At 38.4% G+C, this 19,613-nt stretch overlaps 1 protein-coding gene across 3 annotated transcripts in view; it reads left to right on the top strand.

Annotated features, from left to right (window-relative positions):
- KCNH1 (potassium voltage-gated channel subfamily H member 1) overlaps positions 1–19,613 on the top strand; it is a 194,557-nt gene that overhangs the window by 32,364 nt on the left and 142,580 nt on the right. For all 3 annotated transcript variants that reach the window (XM_072856861.1, XM_072856860.1, XM_072856862.1), the window contains exons 5-6: positions 852–970; positions 8,328–8,720. In XM_072856861.1, coding sequence (XP_072712962.1) covers positions 852–970; positions 8,328–8,720 — 512 coding nt within the window. The remainder of the gene's footprint in view (positions 1–851; positions 971–8,327; positions 8,721–19,613) is intronic.

Genomic DNA, 19,613 nt, shown 5'->3' with positions numbered 1-19,613 from the left:
ACTGCTCAACGGTTCCCAGGTGGTGCTAGCATTTTTCAAGATTGGGACTAAATGCACTGATACTTTCAGAGTACCAAAAATATCCAGATGTGTACTCTGCCTGACTTTCTGTTACAGCAAAGTACTGCTCATAAAGATTATAGTTGTAACTAGCTCTTGTGGCTGTCATTCAAGGCCTTCTATTTTGAGGGGTATTTGAAACGACTGTAAAAAATATTCTGAATTAAAATTCAGTATATGACTTCTCTGCCAGAAGCTGCTAAATGTTTTATTAGAGTTTGAGAAAAATCTATTTGTATATTCCCCCTTTTGTTTAGAGAGGATAAAATTAATGATTTTGTTTTGCCTTGTCTGCTCTGCTTTTTATTATCTTATGTATGTTTCTCCACTTATGCCAGATCTATGCTTAATACATCTGAGGCCAGATTGACATCCGTTACAGGCAACTGTAATTTTCATTGTGCGTGATTTTAGCCTTATATCTTCATTAGTCTGGAGTGTCTTCTGCAGTGCTGTGAGATCTGAATCTGGCCATTTGATTTAATAGAAGATTACTGTAAAGTGGACATTTATCCTTACAAAAGATGCAGTTCATGTAACAGCACTCTTGTAGAGCCATTGAATACAAAGTCCATGCAGTCATGGGTTTTATTACTTTACCACCCTGACACCTATTTTGTGACTTGCTTTTGTTTGTTTCTTGGTTAAATTATACTCCCTTGTGGTCAGTATTAAAGCAGGTTGCTCTGTTTTAACTTTTTTTTTTTTAAAAAAAAAGGTTATGGGGGGCTTTATACACATTACCAAAAAAAGCTGCAAGTGTATTACATAATCTTGCATGTTTTCTCAAGGTTGGGGAAAGTTTGCTCGCTTGACCCGTGCCCTCACAAGCAGCCGAGGTGTGCTGCAGCAGCTTGCTCCAAGTGTCCAGAAAGGAGAGAATGTTCACAAGCATTCACGACTTGCTGAGGTAATGTTTTCTTTCCTTGAGAAACTGTAAATAAATGTTTTTAGCTTTTTTGGGTATGTTGTCTCTGTGTGAGCCAAGCACTGTCTGTCCCCTTGCCCTGGGAATCTGAAGCCTGGTGGCAGGCATGGGAGCTCAGAATATGGCATGTGTGCTGTGAAATGTGTCCTGTGACAGTGGAATGGAAACAGGTGTCCAAAAGACTTCATGTAATCTAATTGCAGTGTTGTGTTCCGTATCTCAGCAAAGTCTTATAATGGCATTATTATTAAAGTAATACTTTCCTGCTTAGTTTCTGTTCTTCTGAGAATCTCAATGTTAGTAGGATCTTGGGCTATTCACTTGTGTAAAATTGAGGTGAGAAAAACTTAGGCTAGTACAGCTGGAAATTCTGGAGAATCCTTGACATGGGTTGTTGTCTGCATTCATTTATTTCTAATTCTTTTTCAGTGGGATCCCAATCCTGCTTTACAAACTGGTTAAAACATATGTTTGAGTTACTGGTTTTATGAACAGAACAGCTGTAAGATGCCACAAGCAACACTGCAGACAGATTAGGAAAATGAAACCTTGTGATTTAAGTAGACTCTCAAAGTTTTGAGAAAAGCTCCAGGCAGAGAAGGCTCCTTGAAGTACTTAGGGTTTTAGGGCTTTCGCCACGAAGGGGAGAGACTGTCCCAGGTTTCCTGTAGCTGTCTCCTGGGCCAGTAGCAGGGTCTCCCTGGTGTAAAAACAGCTTAGGGCGAGTCTTGACATGGTGTTAATGACAGCACGGCCAATGTAACATGGCACTTCTATATCACCTATTGCTCAGAATGCCACGGCAGCAGCTGTGACTGTTGTCAATAATTCTTAATCTTCCTGTGTATCTGGAGGTGTAAGCCATTGATGGGCTCCATGGGGTCTCCATATAGTCAGTACTCTGTTAATTTTGCCCTGTATATGTCTTAGTTTCTATGCAAAATAAACAACTCCTGCCCAGGCCTGTACTATTATCACGTGTGACTATGAAGTTCCCATGGACAGGAGCTTACCTATTCAGTATTTAATACAGATGCAGTCAAGAATGGAAAACTGATTTCTGTTGGAAGTATAGAAATAACTTAGATCATACTAGCACAGGGGAGGGGCAGACATTCACATGGACAGTATACTGTAGGAATACTATGTGATTATCACATGTCCATCCTGAGGTGCCTTTAGTGTCCTGGAATTTGGAATAGTCTCCCTCCTAATCCTACTCAAGGCTTAGCATCAAATAATCCTTCCTTCTCTTTAGATATCTACCCTTGAATTTTAGTTCAAGCTAAAATGTAGGCAGTAGAATGTAAGGCAGAGGGTCTGAGGTTATTCTGTTTGGCTCAGTGAACCTCAGTCTGGACCTAAGTGACTACACATTACTGAAACTTCTTGCAAACCGATGTGCTCAACAAGTCTTTGCGAGTATTCTAACTGGCACAGCCAGTTGATTCATTACAAATAATAAAGGGCAAGCGTATAGTTTACATGTCTGAAATGAGTTTCTTTAATTGCCGACTGAATATTGCAGTCATTATTTTAAAAAGAACATTAGCCCCAATTGCGATGTTAGGTACCTTGTTGTGTGCTGTAATTCTGCTTAAGTCAATAGAACTACACTAGAGAAAAGCAGAGTGCAGATAATCATACAGACAAGCCCACTTTTCTTCCTTTGAAGACATATGGGGTGCCAGGCTTCTTATTCTGGAAAGATCTCTCAATAATATTGAACATGGGATCTCTAACTGTTCCCTGTTGTATTTTTGTATTTTAAAATCTTTTTTTTTTCCTTCATCTCTGCAGTAGCCTATTTAAAATCTTAAATTCAAATTAAAATTCGTCCTTTTTCTTTTCCTACTCACTATGGCATTTCACATCAATCTTGTTTGCTCGAGAAGGCTCTTAATTTATTGGAATGTTATTTGTGTTGCTCTTAGTTCTTTATCACTTATATTTTTGAATGTCTGAGGAGCCAGTTGTGTCCTAGAACCTGAGTGGGGCAAGGTGTTGTACAAACACAAAACAGGAGTCTGCCACAAAAGCTTACAATTTCTTTTATCTTTTATGAAATATTAGTTTAAGAAAGGTGTTAGTGACAAACTACTTTGCTTTATCCACAGGCCGTGGATAATACAAGCAGTGTCTACTGAGCCTCAGTCTCTGACTTTTGCCAGTATATGTAGATTCGTTTAGCCTCACTTCTCTAATAGCAGTCATATGAAAGAAAACTGCTTAAATTAATTATGCAATTAATGCAAGGCTGTTAGCTAACTCTGAGAGTACATTTTGCAATAAGAGTATAAACTAATTGATACATTTCTGTGGCTTTATCACCAAGGACCGCATTGTAGGAACCATTCTTCCTGGTCACTGCATAGTACATGTGTCCTCTGCACCTACAGTGTTAGCTGATGTATTCTCTATATTTACCAGGCAGTTCTGGGTAAACAAGATTGTGTCATAATTTAAAAAATGCGATAGTTATGACAAATAAAAGCAGAAAAATTATAATGGTGCTTAGCAGCACTGCCTAATAACAGAACTTCTGCCATTTTTTTTTTTTTAAACCTTGTTTACCAGGGACTTATAACTGCCATTAAAATCTACTTCAAGTTGAGGCTTAGCACCTAGCCCTTGGCTTGGGAGCAATTTGTGTGGGTGCCTGTGAAAACAAAAGCAAGGGAGAGTGAGAGAAAGCAAATATGTGCAGTTGAAAACACAAAAGGGAGAGATTAAGCTGAAAATGAATGATTGTTTGTGTGGTTTTCTGTCCCCAGTCATGCAGTCTTCAAAATAAATGAATCATTGTAACCACTTGTTGATGCACTTTTATGAGTCCTGACTGGTGATATATTTACCATTTTTTAACAAATCTAGGAATTTTTTTTTAATTTTGTTATAGTAAAAAAATAAAAATGAACATGGCCTTGGTGAAACCCATGATGAAATTTCTAATTTCTACTCTTGAAATAATATTCTCCATCTTTAGAGAGCTATTAAAAATCATGCATCATTACCACAAATAATAAATGCAGATAATACAACTGTAGTGGCTGATGAATCATAAGTAATTAGAATAATACTTTCATTAATAACTTTCTGAAACAAATATTTCTCTTACTATGGTATAACTGCATAATCGAGAAAAGTCTTCCAAACCCAGGGCTGTTTCAGTTATTTAGAAAATTATAGTAGTGAAATATTTGTTCAGTGCACATGTGTGGAAGCTCAGCATATCGGTTTATATAGTTGTGTACATTTTCTTCATGATTACTTTTATATTCATCTCTTGGGGTTTTTTTTTCCCTCTCCAGGAAAGTACCTTTAGAAGCAGTTTGAATCTAGTTAGTTCATGTGGGTGGGTAACCACACCTGACTGCTTCAGCAAATACTGTGTTTCAGGTTAGCACTACTCTTCCTAGAGGCTGGAGTGCAGCAAGAGCACCTGGGAATAGGGCAGGAGATACTTCTCTTCGCATCTACCTGGCTTTGCTATATGGCGCAGAGAGAGTGGGGTTTATAGCTCTTAACCCTGGATGACCCAGGGGTGGACTGTGTGCGACCCTTGGTGTGAAAAGTGGAGAAAAGAGCTCTCCTCACTTCCAGTGTAGCAACCTGACAAAACCTAGAGCTTTAGCACGAAGCTCTGTGGACCTCCTTCCATTATTTCTGTACAGCGCTGAGCTCTCTTTTTGTACTTAATGCTAAAAGCACATGCTTGTTCTCTGAGATAATTAAGCTTCGTTATAGGGACTTTTCTCCTCCTTCAATGAAAAGAAGAATTTGGTGCCTTTGAAAGCTCTTGGCTGGCAGTTCTGGAGGCTGCAAGACCTCTGCCGGTCTGTAAAGCAAGTTGCCTTTCCCAGGAGAGGTAGCGTGAGCTGAGACAGTGCCCTTCTTCCATCTCAAGCTGTGAAATTGCTAGAGTTCATCTCTCTAGCAATGCCAGCAAGATGGAGTGGTTTTACAAGGTGTGTGTTAGTGATTAAGTGAGAGGGAGCTGGGGCTAGAACTTGTCACCCCCACCCCACCCAGACAAAAAACTGGAGACACCCCAGGCTTGCTGCAGGTGGCTTTCCTCACCTTGCAAGTGATTGATACCCCTATGTCATTCCTTGATGCCCATCTCCTGCCCTGTCCCTGCCCCTCCTTTAGAGATTCACACCCACACTGCTGGTGCACATCCCTCCCCAGGAGACCAGCTAAAGCCATGGCCCCTGGTCACTTTAAATAGCCATTGGTAGAGCTTAACCAGAGACTCCAAGGTGGTAGTGGAAGTTCAAAAGACTTATTAATAAGGTCCCTAGCCATTCAGATAGTTTAGAGTATGTTTACTTTCTAAATAAAAAGGAAGGAGACATCAATCCTTTTGTTTTCCTGTTCTGTAGCCCTTTGAATCTCAAACAAGCTAGGGGAGAGTGCTTTGTGCTCGGTGATGACATTTTAAAACACTGAAGCAGCAAAGCTGTTTGTTGTCTTAATGAGTTGAAACTCAAATTCTGTTTTTCTCTGCATTCAGTTCAGTTTTACATCCCTGAAGTTCCACTGGCTTTACTGTATTTTTTTTTTTATTTACAGCAAAATAATGGACACCATAATTTAGCCCCTTCTTTATTGCCAGAGATTGTTCTTGTCTTTGTTCCTATTATTCAGGTATATGGGAATACATTAGTACATTTTCCAGTAACTTTGATTTGGATAATGCAAACTTTCCACAAGTTCTTGGAGTACAAAGAGACCAGTGGTGGCCAAAATGGAGTGCATGATACAATTTTCAGCCAATGTATGTATATATAAGAATCAATATGACAAGAACTAGCAAAATTATTTTTTCAGTGTTTCATGGTTGAGGTTCCTGTGCTGATTAGAATGATTACCAAAATGTTTGACTTTTTCATATAATATCAGAGACTAAAAAAATAATCTCTAGGAGACATGTAATTGCAAAAGAAGCAATTATGTTTTCAGCCTGCATTTAAGGGGTGATACAATCTCCCCACACTAGTAAGATCTCAGCATTAGAACTGAAATCCAGTTAACTGACTGAAAAATGTTACTATGTGATAGAAAGTGCTTGGTTTTGCTGATCAGTTCTTCCAGTGAGTGAATATTGCAGAGGACTCTCCTTGCCCAATGACGCATATTTCAGGCTTGGGATCTTATGTTAGGGCTGCTACTCATGCAAACCCTCATAAAAGCCAGTAGTAGTTCAATGCTTTCCAACTGATTCAGGTACAGCTGCGATGTTCAAAGAGGAGGGCAGGAGGTATTTGCAATATTGATCTTGGGCTAGAACTTTTGTTGAGAAAAGAGATTCTGACATTTGTCGCTGGGACTGCAAACGAGCCCTGAAGGGAACGATGCTCTGAGTACACATACTAACTCAGTACACAACCTGTGCCTCCTCCAGTCACTACCAGTGACTTCTGGGGACTGCATTGCCTGGCCAGTGCCTCGTGCAGAGAAGAGACTGCTTCTGTCTTGTGCTGCTTCCAGCTCCTCTCACCACAAGGCAACTTTTTTTTTTTTTTTTTTTTGGTAGTATGGAGAACCTGCATGAATTGGGGTCAGGAGTGGCAGAGTACTTAATACTGCAGTGGACATGTCTGAGTCCTAGTTTGGTCTGCAAGGGTTCTACTTAGGGGAAAATGTTGCTTTTCCCTCTTCACTGTCATTCTAGAAACTCAGTGAAACAAAAATACTAAGTCCTCTTATTTTTTTCAAACTGTTGATGCCTGTGTGCTAACATGCAGGTCTCTCTGAGCAGGTCATGCTACTTCTCTTCTGGAGAATATACTGGGCTCAAAGTCAGCAGGCTTGCAGCTCCCATTGTCATTTACACATGTGCAAGGGACTGTGATATGACAGTGTCTGACCCCTGTTGTGCACAAGAGTAAGTGATTATGTGGGGTTCAAAGCAGCAGGGGACTTGATCTGAGGCTGTTTTGTCCAAGTAGGACTCTTGTAGCTGATTGTTTTCTTTTGTCCCCTTTGGCTTAATCTGTTGGAAAAAAGCCCACCAGTTCACACACACAAAAAAAGAATAATAAAAAGCACTCAGAAAAGCCTGCAGATAAAAATCTGTGTTCAAATAATTGATGTTAAAAAAGCTGAGATAAGGAGCATGAAAGGAAGACATCCTCCTATTATAGCTATGTTGTCTGATCTTTTCTCTGAGAAGGTGGCCGTTTCATTTCCTTCTCTGCTCCCTATTGCTCTAAACTATGATGTAAATAAATGTGAAAAAGGAACCATAGTCCTAAATAGTTCTCACAGGTTCTATGAATTTGGCGTTACCAAACACATCTCACTTGAGGAAACCTCCATCTTCCTTTCAGTTTTCACCCATAACTCATCCAGGGTAAATTTAATTTTAAAATTTAACTTGTCTTTATTTGGAGACAGGTCCTTCATGTTGGTTTCACCCTCATGTATATCCATAGATGTAAACAAACACATTCTTGTTCATAGGTATGTAAAAGAAACTTTACTTCCCAAGATTTAAAGACATGATCATACTCTTTTTGCACTAGTGTGCAGAACTGGAAAGATAGTAGACTTAAAATGGGCAGCATTGATTGAGATTGCAGTTATGCGAAACACTTGGAGCACGTGTTCAGCTTGAGGCCCAGGGTTTAAAACACATGCTGACAGATCATCTTTTGCTGCAGCACTTTTTTGAATTCAGACCTAACTGCATTGTAACTTGACTGTACACCATCAGATAGTGAAGACACTGATCTTCTCTCAATGAAAAGTTAAAGTTCAAAACGAGTTTATTGAGGCTAAAGATAGTTACCCATGGGCATTGGTCCTGCACCACCCAGAGAAGAGGAACAAAGGCCCGTGCATTCATGACAGATTGTAGTATAAGACTATTTCAGATAGAGTATAGTGAGGAGTTAAATAGACAATGTTGAGAAGCAATGTGGTCCAGTGGTCCAGGTGGTGGACTGGAACTCAGAAGTTGCGGTATTGTTCCTGGTTTTGCCATTGATTTCTATTTGCAACTGCCTTCCTGCCCATCATTTATCTGTCTCATCTATTTAGACTGCTGAAGGAGCTGTCTCTTCTCTATATGTCTTGGAGACTCAGCATATTAGGCTTAGTGTCAAAAAATAACTAATGGCATTAAAATAAACAATAACTGTTCTTGAGTTTATGCTGATTTGTTTAACAGAATACTTATTCTGACTTGCTTACCATTTGGTGGTGATAAAAAGAGTTAATGGACATGCATTTTTATCAACTGTTGTACTGAGCTTGAGAATCTACAATGTGAAAAATAACGTTAAAAAATTAAGCATGTTTTCTTTTTCCTCTGAAATCTCTGTGACTACAGGTACTGCAGCTGGGCTCTGAAATCCTCCCACAGTACAAACAAGAGGCACCAAAGACTCCGCCGCATATAATTTTGCATTATTGTGTTTTCAAGACTACCTGGGACTGGATCATCTTGATTTTAACCTTCTACACTGCTATTTTGGTCCCTTACAATGTCTCCTTTAAAACCAAACAGAACAATGTGGCATGGCTAGTAGTCGACAGCATTGTAGATGTCATTTTTTTGGTAGACATTGTGCTTAATTTCCATACCACTTTTGTGGGGCCAGCAGGAGAGGTGATCTCTGACCCAAAGCTGATTCGCATGAATTACTTGAAGACCTGGTTTGTGATTGATCTGCTCTCATGCTTGCCGTATGATGTCATCAATGCATTTGAGAATGTCGATGAGGTCAGTATACTAGTTCCACTTCCACCCATTAATTATTACTTAATGGTTGGGGGAGGGGGAGGGAGAGAAGAAAGAAATATATGCTTTTAAATATATTGAATTAGTGTACGTATGTCTCTAGTAGCTGCCCTCAGCCCATCTAGAAGTTTGCTTATGAGTCCTAGCCAGAAGGGTCTATCTTTAACTGCACTGGGAGAGGCTAAGTTTTTTGGTGTCAGAAATCTGTTTATTTTCCTTCATTCTGCATCCTCAGAGTTCAGGAGGACAGGCAGAAGCAGACAGCAGACCCTCTGTAGAGCACTGCTTTGTCTGACTTCCCATGAGTAGCTTGAACTGGTGTGTCAACATATTTTTTTGGGGTAGGGTTCTCTTGCTTTCACTGTTGACTGAACAGAGTATGTCCACTAATGGCAATTCTTCACATGAACAATTGGAAAGTATAATATACTTTTCTCAGCTGCTTCTAATACAATATAGCAGGTGGTAGAGGCAGGCAGTGACTCACTAAATCTTCTTAGACCACCAGAAAGTATGGTGTGGGTATCTGGTGATCCACGTGGCATTGTTCGGCAACAGTTGTTTTAGGGGAAGGTGAAGCAATTGAAGATGTTGTTTTGATGCTTGTTTGGTAATGTCATAATTAGAAGAAAGGATAGGGAGAAATCTGGAAATCTAGACTCCTCCTTAATTCTTGCTCATGTCTTTGGGAACAGGTCACAAGCCAGCAAAAGAATTAACATTCAGATACTTAAAATCACAATACTACCGTGTTTTAACTGCTTGTTCTCCTACTGGATCACGCTGCTGAGAAAATATTCCTAAACTAAATATATTAAGGTTCCATGCCTAAATAGTTCAGAGAGTTAATGAATTGTTAATAAAATCTTAAAGAGAATTCCAGCAGTCCACTTCTTAATTACATGTTATAAAATCTGTACCATCAACTAATTATGTTTCTGTATTTATCTGTGACACATACTAAACCTGTAACATACATACACATCTCATCAGTGCTTATTATTAATTTTTAGCCTGTAAAATTTAATTTTTATGAGTTTCTTTAAAATATGCCCATGCTATAAAGGACAACCTAGCTATTAAAAGAAAATTATGCCAAGTCAAATATCTGGGTAAAAACATAAAACTGCATTACTTTTGTAAAAATACACTACACAGGATTTTATCAAATTTAAAGTATTTAAAGTATTTTGCTCAATGACTTGAGGACAAGTAGGCAAACTATTGGATGCAGTGGAAAAACATAATGTTATTTGATATTTAATTCCCTAGAGAGGTTTTCCTTTTATATAAAAGCTTCAGACTGAAATAACGCAAATGAGATAAAGCAAAAAAGCCTTGTGAGACCTGTCCTTAAATATTTGTTTATCATAAAAAGGACCCAGGCTGCAGATTACTGTGCAGGGCTTTCACATATTACTTTGCCATGGCACTGATAAAGCAATGGAAGGAGTAGCCATATGTCAGTTTCTGACATTTAGCCTGAAAGATTTAAAAAAAAAAAATATATAAAAAAAAAAAGGCAAGAGAAAAAAAAAAGGAAGAAAGCTTTTCTCACCCACTGCAGATAGTAGCAACCTGCTGATGATTTTGCTGGAGGAACGTTTCATAACTGTGGACTGGTGATGTGACCAACAGAACATCCCTGAGGAAAATGTCTATACCAGTGGCTGTGGCAACCCTTGAGCTAAGCACAGGCACTCTCAGACTCATGGTAGCAATTCTGCAGAGAAATTCTTGTTGTGCGAATTTGAATTTCTCCAGGTTCTCCGTCTCAGTGTTGCCTTGTAACAATGAGGAGCTGATTGGTACTTCAGTTTTCCTATGGCTCTTCAACAGTCTCCTTAATCAGTATAACAGTGTTAGTTTTAGTTATTCTAGCTATGGTGCCCAAGGAAAAGAATATTTTTTTTGATGCTATCCTTTCAAGACTGTTCATCTCTCTTTCTCCTAGTGGGTTCTGACATTTAGCTAGTATAAATCATTGTAGGGTCATTAGAGCAGAGTTTCCGCTGGTGTAAATTGCTGTACTTCCATTAAGGGCTCATAGACTGGTTTACAGGACCTGAGGAGCTTTGCCAGCAATGCCAGCAGAATAACGTAGTACACATCAGGTGGGGATTTAGGACAGTATATGCTGATCACTGTTTCATGAATTGCCTGTAGAGAGAAAGATAAGCTTTTATTAAAGAAGAAGAAAAAAAAAAAGACACATTCAAGGTGTCTTGAAAGTAGAAAGGCTTTGCCTTATATCTTCTTCTCTGTTGTGTAGAGCATTCCCTTGTGGGTCAACTCCTTTTCTTTCAAACTTGCTGGTTTAAATTTTCCCTCTCTCACCGTGGATTACACACCATATTACTTCAGAGTTGGATTAAGTCAGCAGTGAGGCTGTGCTGCTCAAGTTATAAGTAGCCAAACTGGATTGTCATCTGTGTGTCACTTTGATTTTGCTAAAGGGAATTCCCTTGGAACCATGAGACTGGAGTTAGTGGGTGGCCATGGCTGCTGCAGGGATTTTTTTTTTTAGTCCTAATGTGAACTCCTAAAAAAATTGCCTGAGATTAAATGATACCCAGCGTGAACAGTGGTGATGAAACGAGATGAAGAATATGAATTCCTATTTTCCTGTTTCAATGTTTTCCATATATGATTTTAAACAGGAGAAAATAGAATCCTGGCTTTGTTGCAGTCCCCATAGTGAAGGGGAACTGGGGCAGGTGGAAGCTCACTGTTTCTTCTGCCCGCTGTCATTCTCTGTTAAAAGAAACGTCACTGGAGACACTGAGGATGTCATGGGGGAACTAACTTGACAAGTCAATTTGTTTTAAAGAATGCTGTAATTACTGTGATGGAGATGAATTGATTTGGAAGGGACACAGGACCTGGAGCTGAAGAAGTAAAAAGCTGCATATATAGGGTGTTGAGGCTCTTTCAGCTCTGGGTAATTTTGGGACTGTCCCATCACTTAGCTCTTGGTAGATTAATAGTGAAATCACTTTTGTCATCTTCAAAGTGATCCACTAATATAAGATCAATTATAATATACGAAACTAGAGTTGATCAATATTTTTGACAAGGGATACTAATTTTAAAAAATTCTGATATTGAATTTTTTTCTATTTTGAAGTAACTTTTTGTTTTGCAATTTACTTCATTATTCCATTATAAGATATAATGGAAAATATTTTCTTGAAACAAAATTGAGTGTGACTTCTGTGTTTTTCAGGCAATTTCAAAAGTCTTTGGGTTTGTTGCAGTTTGGAACATTAGTATATTTTCAATTCACATTTTTAAATATAATTGAAATTCCAGTTTCCTCCCTGCACTGTTGAGAATATTTTTGTCCACAAAAATACTTTGAATTCATTAACTATCAATCAATACAACTATTAATAACTACAATTAATACAAGAGGCACTTAAGTATGAATAGCCACATTCTACAGATGGAAGAGAAAATAAAAAACATTAATGTCTTTGTTTGAGGCCATAGAATTAAATATGAGAATGTATGAAGCTTCTGATCTCAAGTGCTGTGCTCAAAGAGACAGTACAGTATCTCATATTCAGACATGAACAGAATTCAACAAATGAAGGAACAAATAGCTGTAGAGAAATTTCCATTGTTCCCCAAATGAAAGAAAAGTTATAAATGTTTCTCCTGGCTTTTCTATATGGGAAGCTAATTATACAGTTAAATACGAATTACTTTCTTGACCTGCCATAGAACTTCAAGAAAAGAAAAGATTCCACTGATTGATGAATCAACTTAATGGAAGGCTTAGACTTTCTACTGCTAAGACAATACATCATGCTGTAGTATAGTTTGAGTAAAAAAAGAAAATATTGCTGTGAAACTTACATAGCCCTTAAGACATGTGGCATTAGTCTCTTTTGAATTTGAATGATCATAACAACATTTGCCAGTAATCCTTTACAGTAATTAGTATTATTCCTCACTTAAGAAAATACCACCTACTTTGGGGGATAATGTTATCTTTTTGTGTTCAGACATCAATCAGTAGATTTAATAAAAAACAGGCTTAAAGAAAATTCCGCAATTTTTGCCAAGAACAATGCAATTTAAGACTTTGAATTCCAAAGGCAAGTTGAAGCATATTTTTGTAGTGTCAGCTTGAGCAATTTTATAATGTGGTTTTCAGCCATAATACCATAAGATATAATTTATATTGGAAAAAATTTGACTTATTACATGTGACACTTGTTGTGAAATCTCATGGTAGGAGTGGAATCCAGTCATGTCACCACCATATAAATCTCTAAAATAGGGAGTTTGTAGTAGTAATTGCTCTCCATATTTGAACGGAACACTATGATCAATTGTTGGCTGATGCCAAATTGAGAACCGTATATCACTCTTATTAGTTGAGGTAGAAGAGAAATAAATGCATAGTAAAAGATCATCAGGAAAGATGTATTCAATATAAATGATCTAGTGTTCACTTAAGTGGATAAGAGAGAAGCTAGCATATAGGCAAAGAAGATATACAGCTTTGAAAGGACAAAATTTATGATAAGAAAGTCCCAGAAAAAACACAATACAGAAGTAATAGAAGTAAATTAAGCTATTTAGTGCTAAGTGAGCGTGTTGTAGCTGGAAAGTAAACAGTGAGTTGTGAGAGAGGAAAAAATGAATGTGTTGCTGGTCAGATTGTTGGCAACTCTCTCTGAGGCAGTACTTTTGCAATAGATTAATTTAAACCTTATTAGTGGAATGATCTCTTATGCTAATACAAATTAGCTATCTAGGAATTACTGAAGTAGCTACACTGAAAAGCGTGCAACTTCCCTAGACTTGTTTTACCATTTGCTTGCAATAAAGGGCAAGGGAATAAATTATCATATTTATAGTTTTATGGAATAAACAGGGGTCCATAAAGAAAGATTTTGGGTTAGAAGAATTTTGCAAACTGGAAAATATAATTTTTAAACTCTTTTAAACTATAAAGAGCTGTATAATAGGAAATCTGTTTGAAACACTGTGTAGCTCATCTCTCTTACTTGGATCTGTCCAATTAGGCAATACTGTGTTTTGCATGTGAGTCTATTGATAAATCTGGTAATGAATGAATATTTTTCTGTGGCTAATTAAAATTAAAGTAGTCATAACCTACTTTCTATGTAATGCTTATAACAAAACAGCAAAGTATCACAGAGTATGATCCAGGCATAGAGGAAATGTCAGCAAATTGTGGTTCTTGGACGTGATGAAAGTAGATGAGAAGGGATTACTGAGACCCCCTGGACTGGGTGACTCCTTACCGGTGCTCCTGGGGAAGAATCAAGCAATTGGGTTACTGTACCCAGGTGGGGCAGTGGGAGGGCTGGAGCATGGGCCTTGGGTTGGGGGCTGTGGTGGTGGTGGAGGTTTACTTGTTTGGGTGTCCCCTTGTGAGAGACCCCTGAGAAATAGGGCAAAGCCCAAGGGAGGTGTGTGCTGTGGGCTGTAACCTGCCAGAGGCCCTTGGAGCAAGGCTAGGGGGATTGTTGGTGTGGCTCCTAGGTGGTGTTGGAGGCTTCAGAAGGAGCCTGGGGGCCTTTACCTGTGGAAGAAGGGGAGTGCAAAAGAAAGGAAGGGTGGTCATGGAGGAGTACTGCTGCTTGTCTGACTTTTGTAGGTGCCTCTGTACTGCAGCATGGCCCCAAGGGGCTGTGCCAGGCAGGAATTACTCCTTAACAGGCAGGTAGGTGGAAGGAGTATTTAGGGAAATGCAAATGGGGTAAAGCAGATTCCTGGGGTAAAGCAGACTGCCAGGATATAAACCAGGAAGGCAAAGAAGCACTGTTCACAGTCTCTTGAGGATTTGATTCAGGGTGTCTCTCTTCTTTGCCTACGTTGTTTTTTTTTCCCCCCTCCTAATTTTTTTTTCAATCAAATATGAGTTTCTCTAACATCCCTCCTTAAAACCCCAGCCTCCATGCTACTAATGAAGTGCCTCTTTTATGCTACCCTCTGAAGGGGCAGGCTGCCTTTTTCACCCAAATCCTGTTTTCCAAATTGTGTTGGTGTTGTACATAGGCACTGCAGAGCTTTTCTGCCATTTAACCCATTGAGGGTTAAATTCTCTCCTCTGCTCCAAGCCTGCTTAAGGTGTTTAGTTATTTTAAATTCTGCTTGTTTCCCTGGTCTCCCCCAGGTTCAGACACCCAGGTGGCTCGGAGGCATCTACTCTGTCTGCTGATGGATAGCCCCTCCCAAAAGAGAATAGCAGAGAAGGTTGTGTTGCTGTGTCCCTGCTCAGCACCTACTCTGTAGGTTCTGCTGTGGCTGTTAAGATGCCAGTTAGCTCCTCTTCTGCACTACTAATGCTCAGATTAGTCTTTTTGCTAAGTCACACATAAGTAAGGGTGTTATTGGGTTTCAGGCTACTTCTTCATAGCTTTGAAAAGCATGACATGATTTATCATACTGTTAAAGAGAGAATAGTAGTCTACATAAGCTATTCAATCTGTATAAGGCTAAAAGAATTAAAATGCTGAATTACATTTTCAGTGATAATGTATGGTGATAGCCCTTGTCCAAGAAGGAGAGCTAATTGAATATATTAGATTCTGAATTATTTCAAAAAGCTGCTGTTAGAGTGATACTTACACTGCATATAAAGGGTAGCATGTTTCAGAGACGGGGATCAGTTACTCTGTTCTTTTTCCCCCATTCAACGTACTTGTATCGATCTGAGGCAGAAAGTCAGATGAGATGGCAAAGGGTATTTATTTGAGTAGCTAAATGGTTGCTTTATAGTCTATTTCATACTAGGGATTGGATTAGAATTGGAAAGATGGAGTGGTATTATATGCCAGTAACACTAAATCTTATTTGGGTGTTTTGCCTCTTTGAGATAAGTAAAAAGCTTCTGAAACTAACGGCTTCTTTGAATTGGGAGCATTGGGAAGCAGATTGCTGTCTGTCAGGGGTAAATTTTTTATTTGTTAGTGTGGAAAGTGTGATTTCTTTAGATTACTTGCATGTTATCTTTATCCTTGTTCTTCCTCTCAAAGTAAAAAAAAGAAGAGTTTGTTTCCCGAGTGTGCATGTATGTGTGTAAGGCAAGCATGGACATAGTTTTATAAATGAAAAATCAGCCTTTCCATTTCTTCTCACACCCTGTGCTCTTATACATGAATTATTGCTGTTTCCCCCTCAATTCTAACCAAGCTCATAGATGCCTGACGAAAATAAGCTTTGTGAGTCTAGAGATCTGCTTTCTTCAGTGCTGAAAACCACAGCAGTAACCAGAGGGTTTAGATATTGATTTTGACCTGTGCGCATAATGTTATCTCATCTGTTGGCTGCTAAATATGGCAACCTGTAGGAAAGGTCATGTTCTCAGACCTAATTAAGAAAATCAGAAGAGGCAAATAACAGAAATGAGAAGTCCTAATAATGACCTGACAGGGCTGCCATGTTACTGCATAGGCAGAGCCAGGCTGTGGCACAGCTGACTTCAGAATCAAATGGCAAGAAAGAAGGCAGTGCTTTCCACGGCTCTTCCCTCACTTATGGTAGTGATAAATTCAGTTCATTGCCTCCCTTTTTTGGATAAATAATTAATTTTTTTTTTTGTTCTGTTTCATTCTCATTCTTTTAATGGTTAGCTTTTAGTCTCCTGCATCTCCCTTTAATTGAGATGAAGCCAGAACTTTAGCAGTTACATGTGAGAGGAAAGTGCTGGAAAACTTAGAACAGATTTGTGTCAATACTGGGTATTTCTCTTTTTTAAAAGAGATAGTAGGTAGAAAGTAAATTATACTTCCTTTGAGCCTAGAAAAAACCTTTAATGCTTGGGTTAAGTGCATTTTCTTTCTGTACATGTGGAAAGTAAATAACGGCCTAAAAAGTGAATACTGACATGCAGATTGAATCTATTACTAAAGTGCTAGCATTACTATAGCTGTAGGAGGTGGGATGAAAGTTGCATTTTAGTTCTTTTCTGAAGTTGTTCATCCTACATCTTGTTTGGAAGGGAAAATGAATTATTTCTCATGGGGGTTTTTTTTGGCTGTAGTTAATTTTTATTATTCAATGAATTGAGTTGAATTTAATTTAGCATGGCAAACGAACAGCAGCAACTGTTTTTTATTTGTACAGCATCTAGCACTGTAGTGTCCATTGCTAGTGTTCTTGGGGACTGTAATGACACAAGTAACTAATAATTATTCTGCTACAGCCCTTATGTTATCAAAACATTTCACACAGTAATTCATCACAGCATCTCTATCTCTTTTTATAGATATGGAAGTAATGGCACAAATCTTATGTTGACTGATGCAAAGCTAGAGCCAAAACACGGATATCCTGGATCCTGTGTTTGGGGAGAAGATTACTTACATGGCTGAGATATCAGTGTGAGACAAGGGGTGTACTGGCAGTAGATGATGCCTTGCACAAAACAGAGACACAAAAGAAATTCTGTGTAAATGTGCACGATATCTAGTGAGTAGGTCTAATTAATGGCAAATTATAGATGGAAATTTAGTTTTGGCGGTATATAACAGACAAACTTCTGAAGCATTCTCTTTAAATGTAAAATGTGGGTCCTGCTTTCCTCCAGAACTGAGGCTGAAAGAACTACCTGAAAGGAGGTTGTAGCGAGGTGGGGATCAGTCTCTTCTCCCAAGTAACAAGCGATAGCACGAGAGGAAATGGCCTCAAGTTGCGCCAGGGGAGGTTTAAACTGGATATTAGGAAAAATTTCTTTACTGAAAGGGTGGTCAAGCATTGGAACAGGCTGCCCACAGGAGTGGCTGAGTCATCGTCCCTGGAGGTACTTAAAAGACATGTAGATGTGGTGCTTAGGGACATGGTTTAGTAGGCATGGAGGTGTTGGATTGACAGTTGGACTAGGTGATCTTAGAGGTATCTTCCAACCTTACTGATTCTGTGACTTCTGATCTGTTTTTCTGTTGTGTTTGAGGTGCAGTTCCACTCTGCAAAGATTGCAATCGGAGGAGAGGAAGGGGGAGTGGTTGTATTTATTACTTTAAGGATTTTTGACATTCAGGTTTGCTCCGTCAGTGAATAGAGTTATTTCTGCTGGCTCTCAGGGCTTTGAGCTTGCTCTTTGGTTTGGAGGGGGCTCGCTACAGATTCTTCCATTTTCATGCATCAGCCATCACTGGCAACGAAAGTAAAACTGCCAGCCTGTTAAATTTTTGTCAACAACAATATACAGGTATCAGCAGTAGAATCTCTATTTCGTGTCATTCAGTTACTTCAGAACAATTTGATATATAAACTTGTGTGAAATTCAGCGTTTTCTGCCATATTTGACTAAGTGCTGCATATTTAAGTAAGTGCTGCACACAAGTTATGTCTGTAACAAAACATAGTAAAAATATACTATTTTTTGACCCTGGCCATATAACAGATTTCTTAGCTTCTGCATAACCCTAGGGGAAGGGTTCTGTTGGATAGAGTACTAATAGGTGGAACTGTGTTTGAGTAAGTCAGGCCCAGGTAGGACTTTGTGGGATATTACTTGGTCTTGTCCTTTCCCTGCCTGCCACACAGAAGTTCCTTATGGTGATCCTTTAGAGTAGAGCATCTGGGGGTGCCTGTTTGGGACCTTTAGTGCAATTGCTAGCTCTTTATGAACTGGGGTTTATCTATGTCCTTTGGGCAGAAGGAGCTCTGGGTGTCTCTCAGTCTGCCTCTCAAAGGTTATAGGAGTAGCAGAACTAAGAGGGTGGAACACGCATCAAGAGGACTAAATTGAGTTCAGGCTCTTTTGCGTTACATCTTGGAGCCATCTGTAAGATAAAAGCATAAAAATAATCTGCACTGATAAGAGCATTAAAATGGACAGTAATCTAAAAGTACAGTTCTATTTTGGAAAGTGGTAATCTAAAAATGTCAATTTTGAATCCAGCAGATCTATTCCTATGAGTATTAAAATATTGCTAAATTTAGTGACAAAAAGTACTGTTTTAAAGTATTGGAGAACAACCTGATTTTTTTCTACTTTATCATCTATGAAACAGTTTGTTAAGTTTCCATTGTTTATACCCATTTGAAATTCTGTTACTTAGAAATTTTTAAGAGAGCTATATGAATAATTATCTCCCTGGGCATTTCTTCCTCTTGATATTGATTCATTTAGAATAGACAAACCCTTTCCTCTGAGGAAATCAAATATAAAATACTGTTAATGCTGAGATAAAAATAAATGATTTCTTTTTAGCTTTTTCTGAACTTTTAGAATCTTATTGGCAATGCAGTCAGGTGAAATATTGTGACTAATTTGAATATTAAATGCATCCTTTCAATGCAACAAAATAAAGCATTTATTTACAGAAAATAAGCAAGTTCTTTTTGTACAAAAAACCTAATTCTCTCTACCTCTGGTCAGAATTTGGTAGAATCACTTTCTCCCAAATGATGCAGTTCTATCACATTTTAAATGTGTTTACAAAATTTCTTTTTATGAATTTCACAAAGGAAATTAGGATAAGAGTACTCTCAAAGCAAGGTAGTTTGCCTTAAATGTTTTAAATCTAATTTAAAATACTTTTTATTTTGTATTCTGATTTTTCATATCCAATTTCTTAAACTCCCCTGCTGTGACCCCCCCCAAGTATTTCTAATCCTTGACTTTTTTTTTTTTTTTCAATTAAGTATTAACCAAATTCCAAACTTTTAAGTCTTTCCTGAATCATTATTATTTTTATCTTTGGTAGGACTCTCACTGACAAACAGCATGTTGTTGTTTTTTTTTTTAAATCCCAGTGATGAGTTTTAATTTTAAGAACAGATTTTGCACCACTATTTTTGAGCAAAAATAAAACTGGTATTTACAATGCTGGGATGGAAAAATTTCCTGCCCTTGCCTGAGACTTGTAAGCACTGCATGATTGA

Source organism: Ciconia boyciana, chromosome 3 (assembly GCF_034638445.1).
Source record: "Ciconia boyciana chromosome 3, ASM3463844v1, whole genome shotgun sequence".
Lineage (NCBI taxonomy): Eukaryota > Metazoa > Chordata > Aves > Ciconiiformes > Ciconiidae > Ciconia > Ciconia boyciana.
This window is presented reverse-complemented; position numbering and strand designations above follow the sequence as displayed.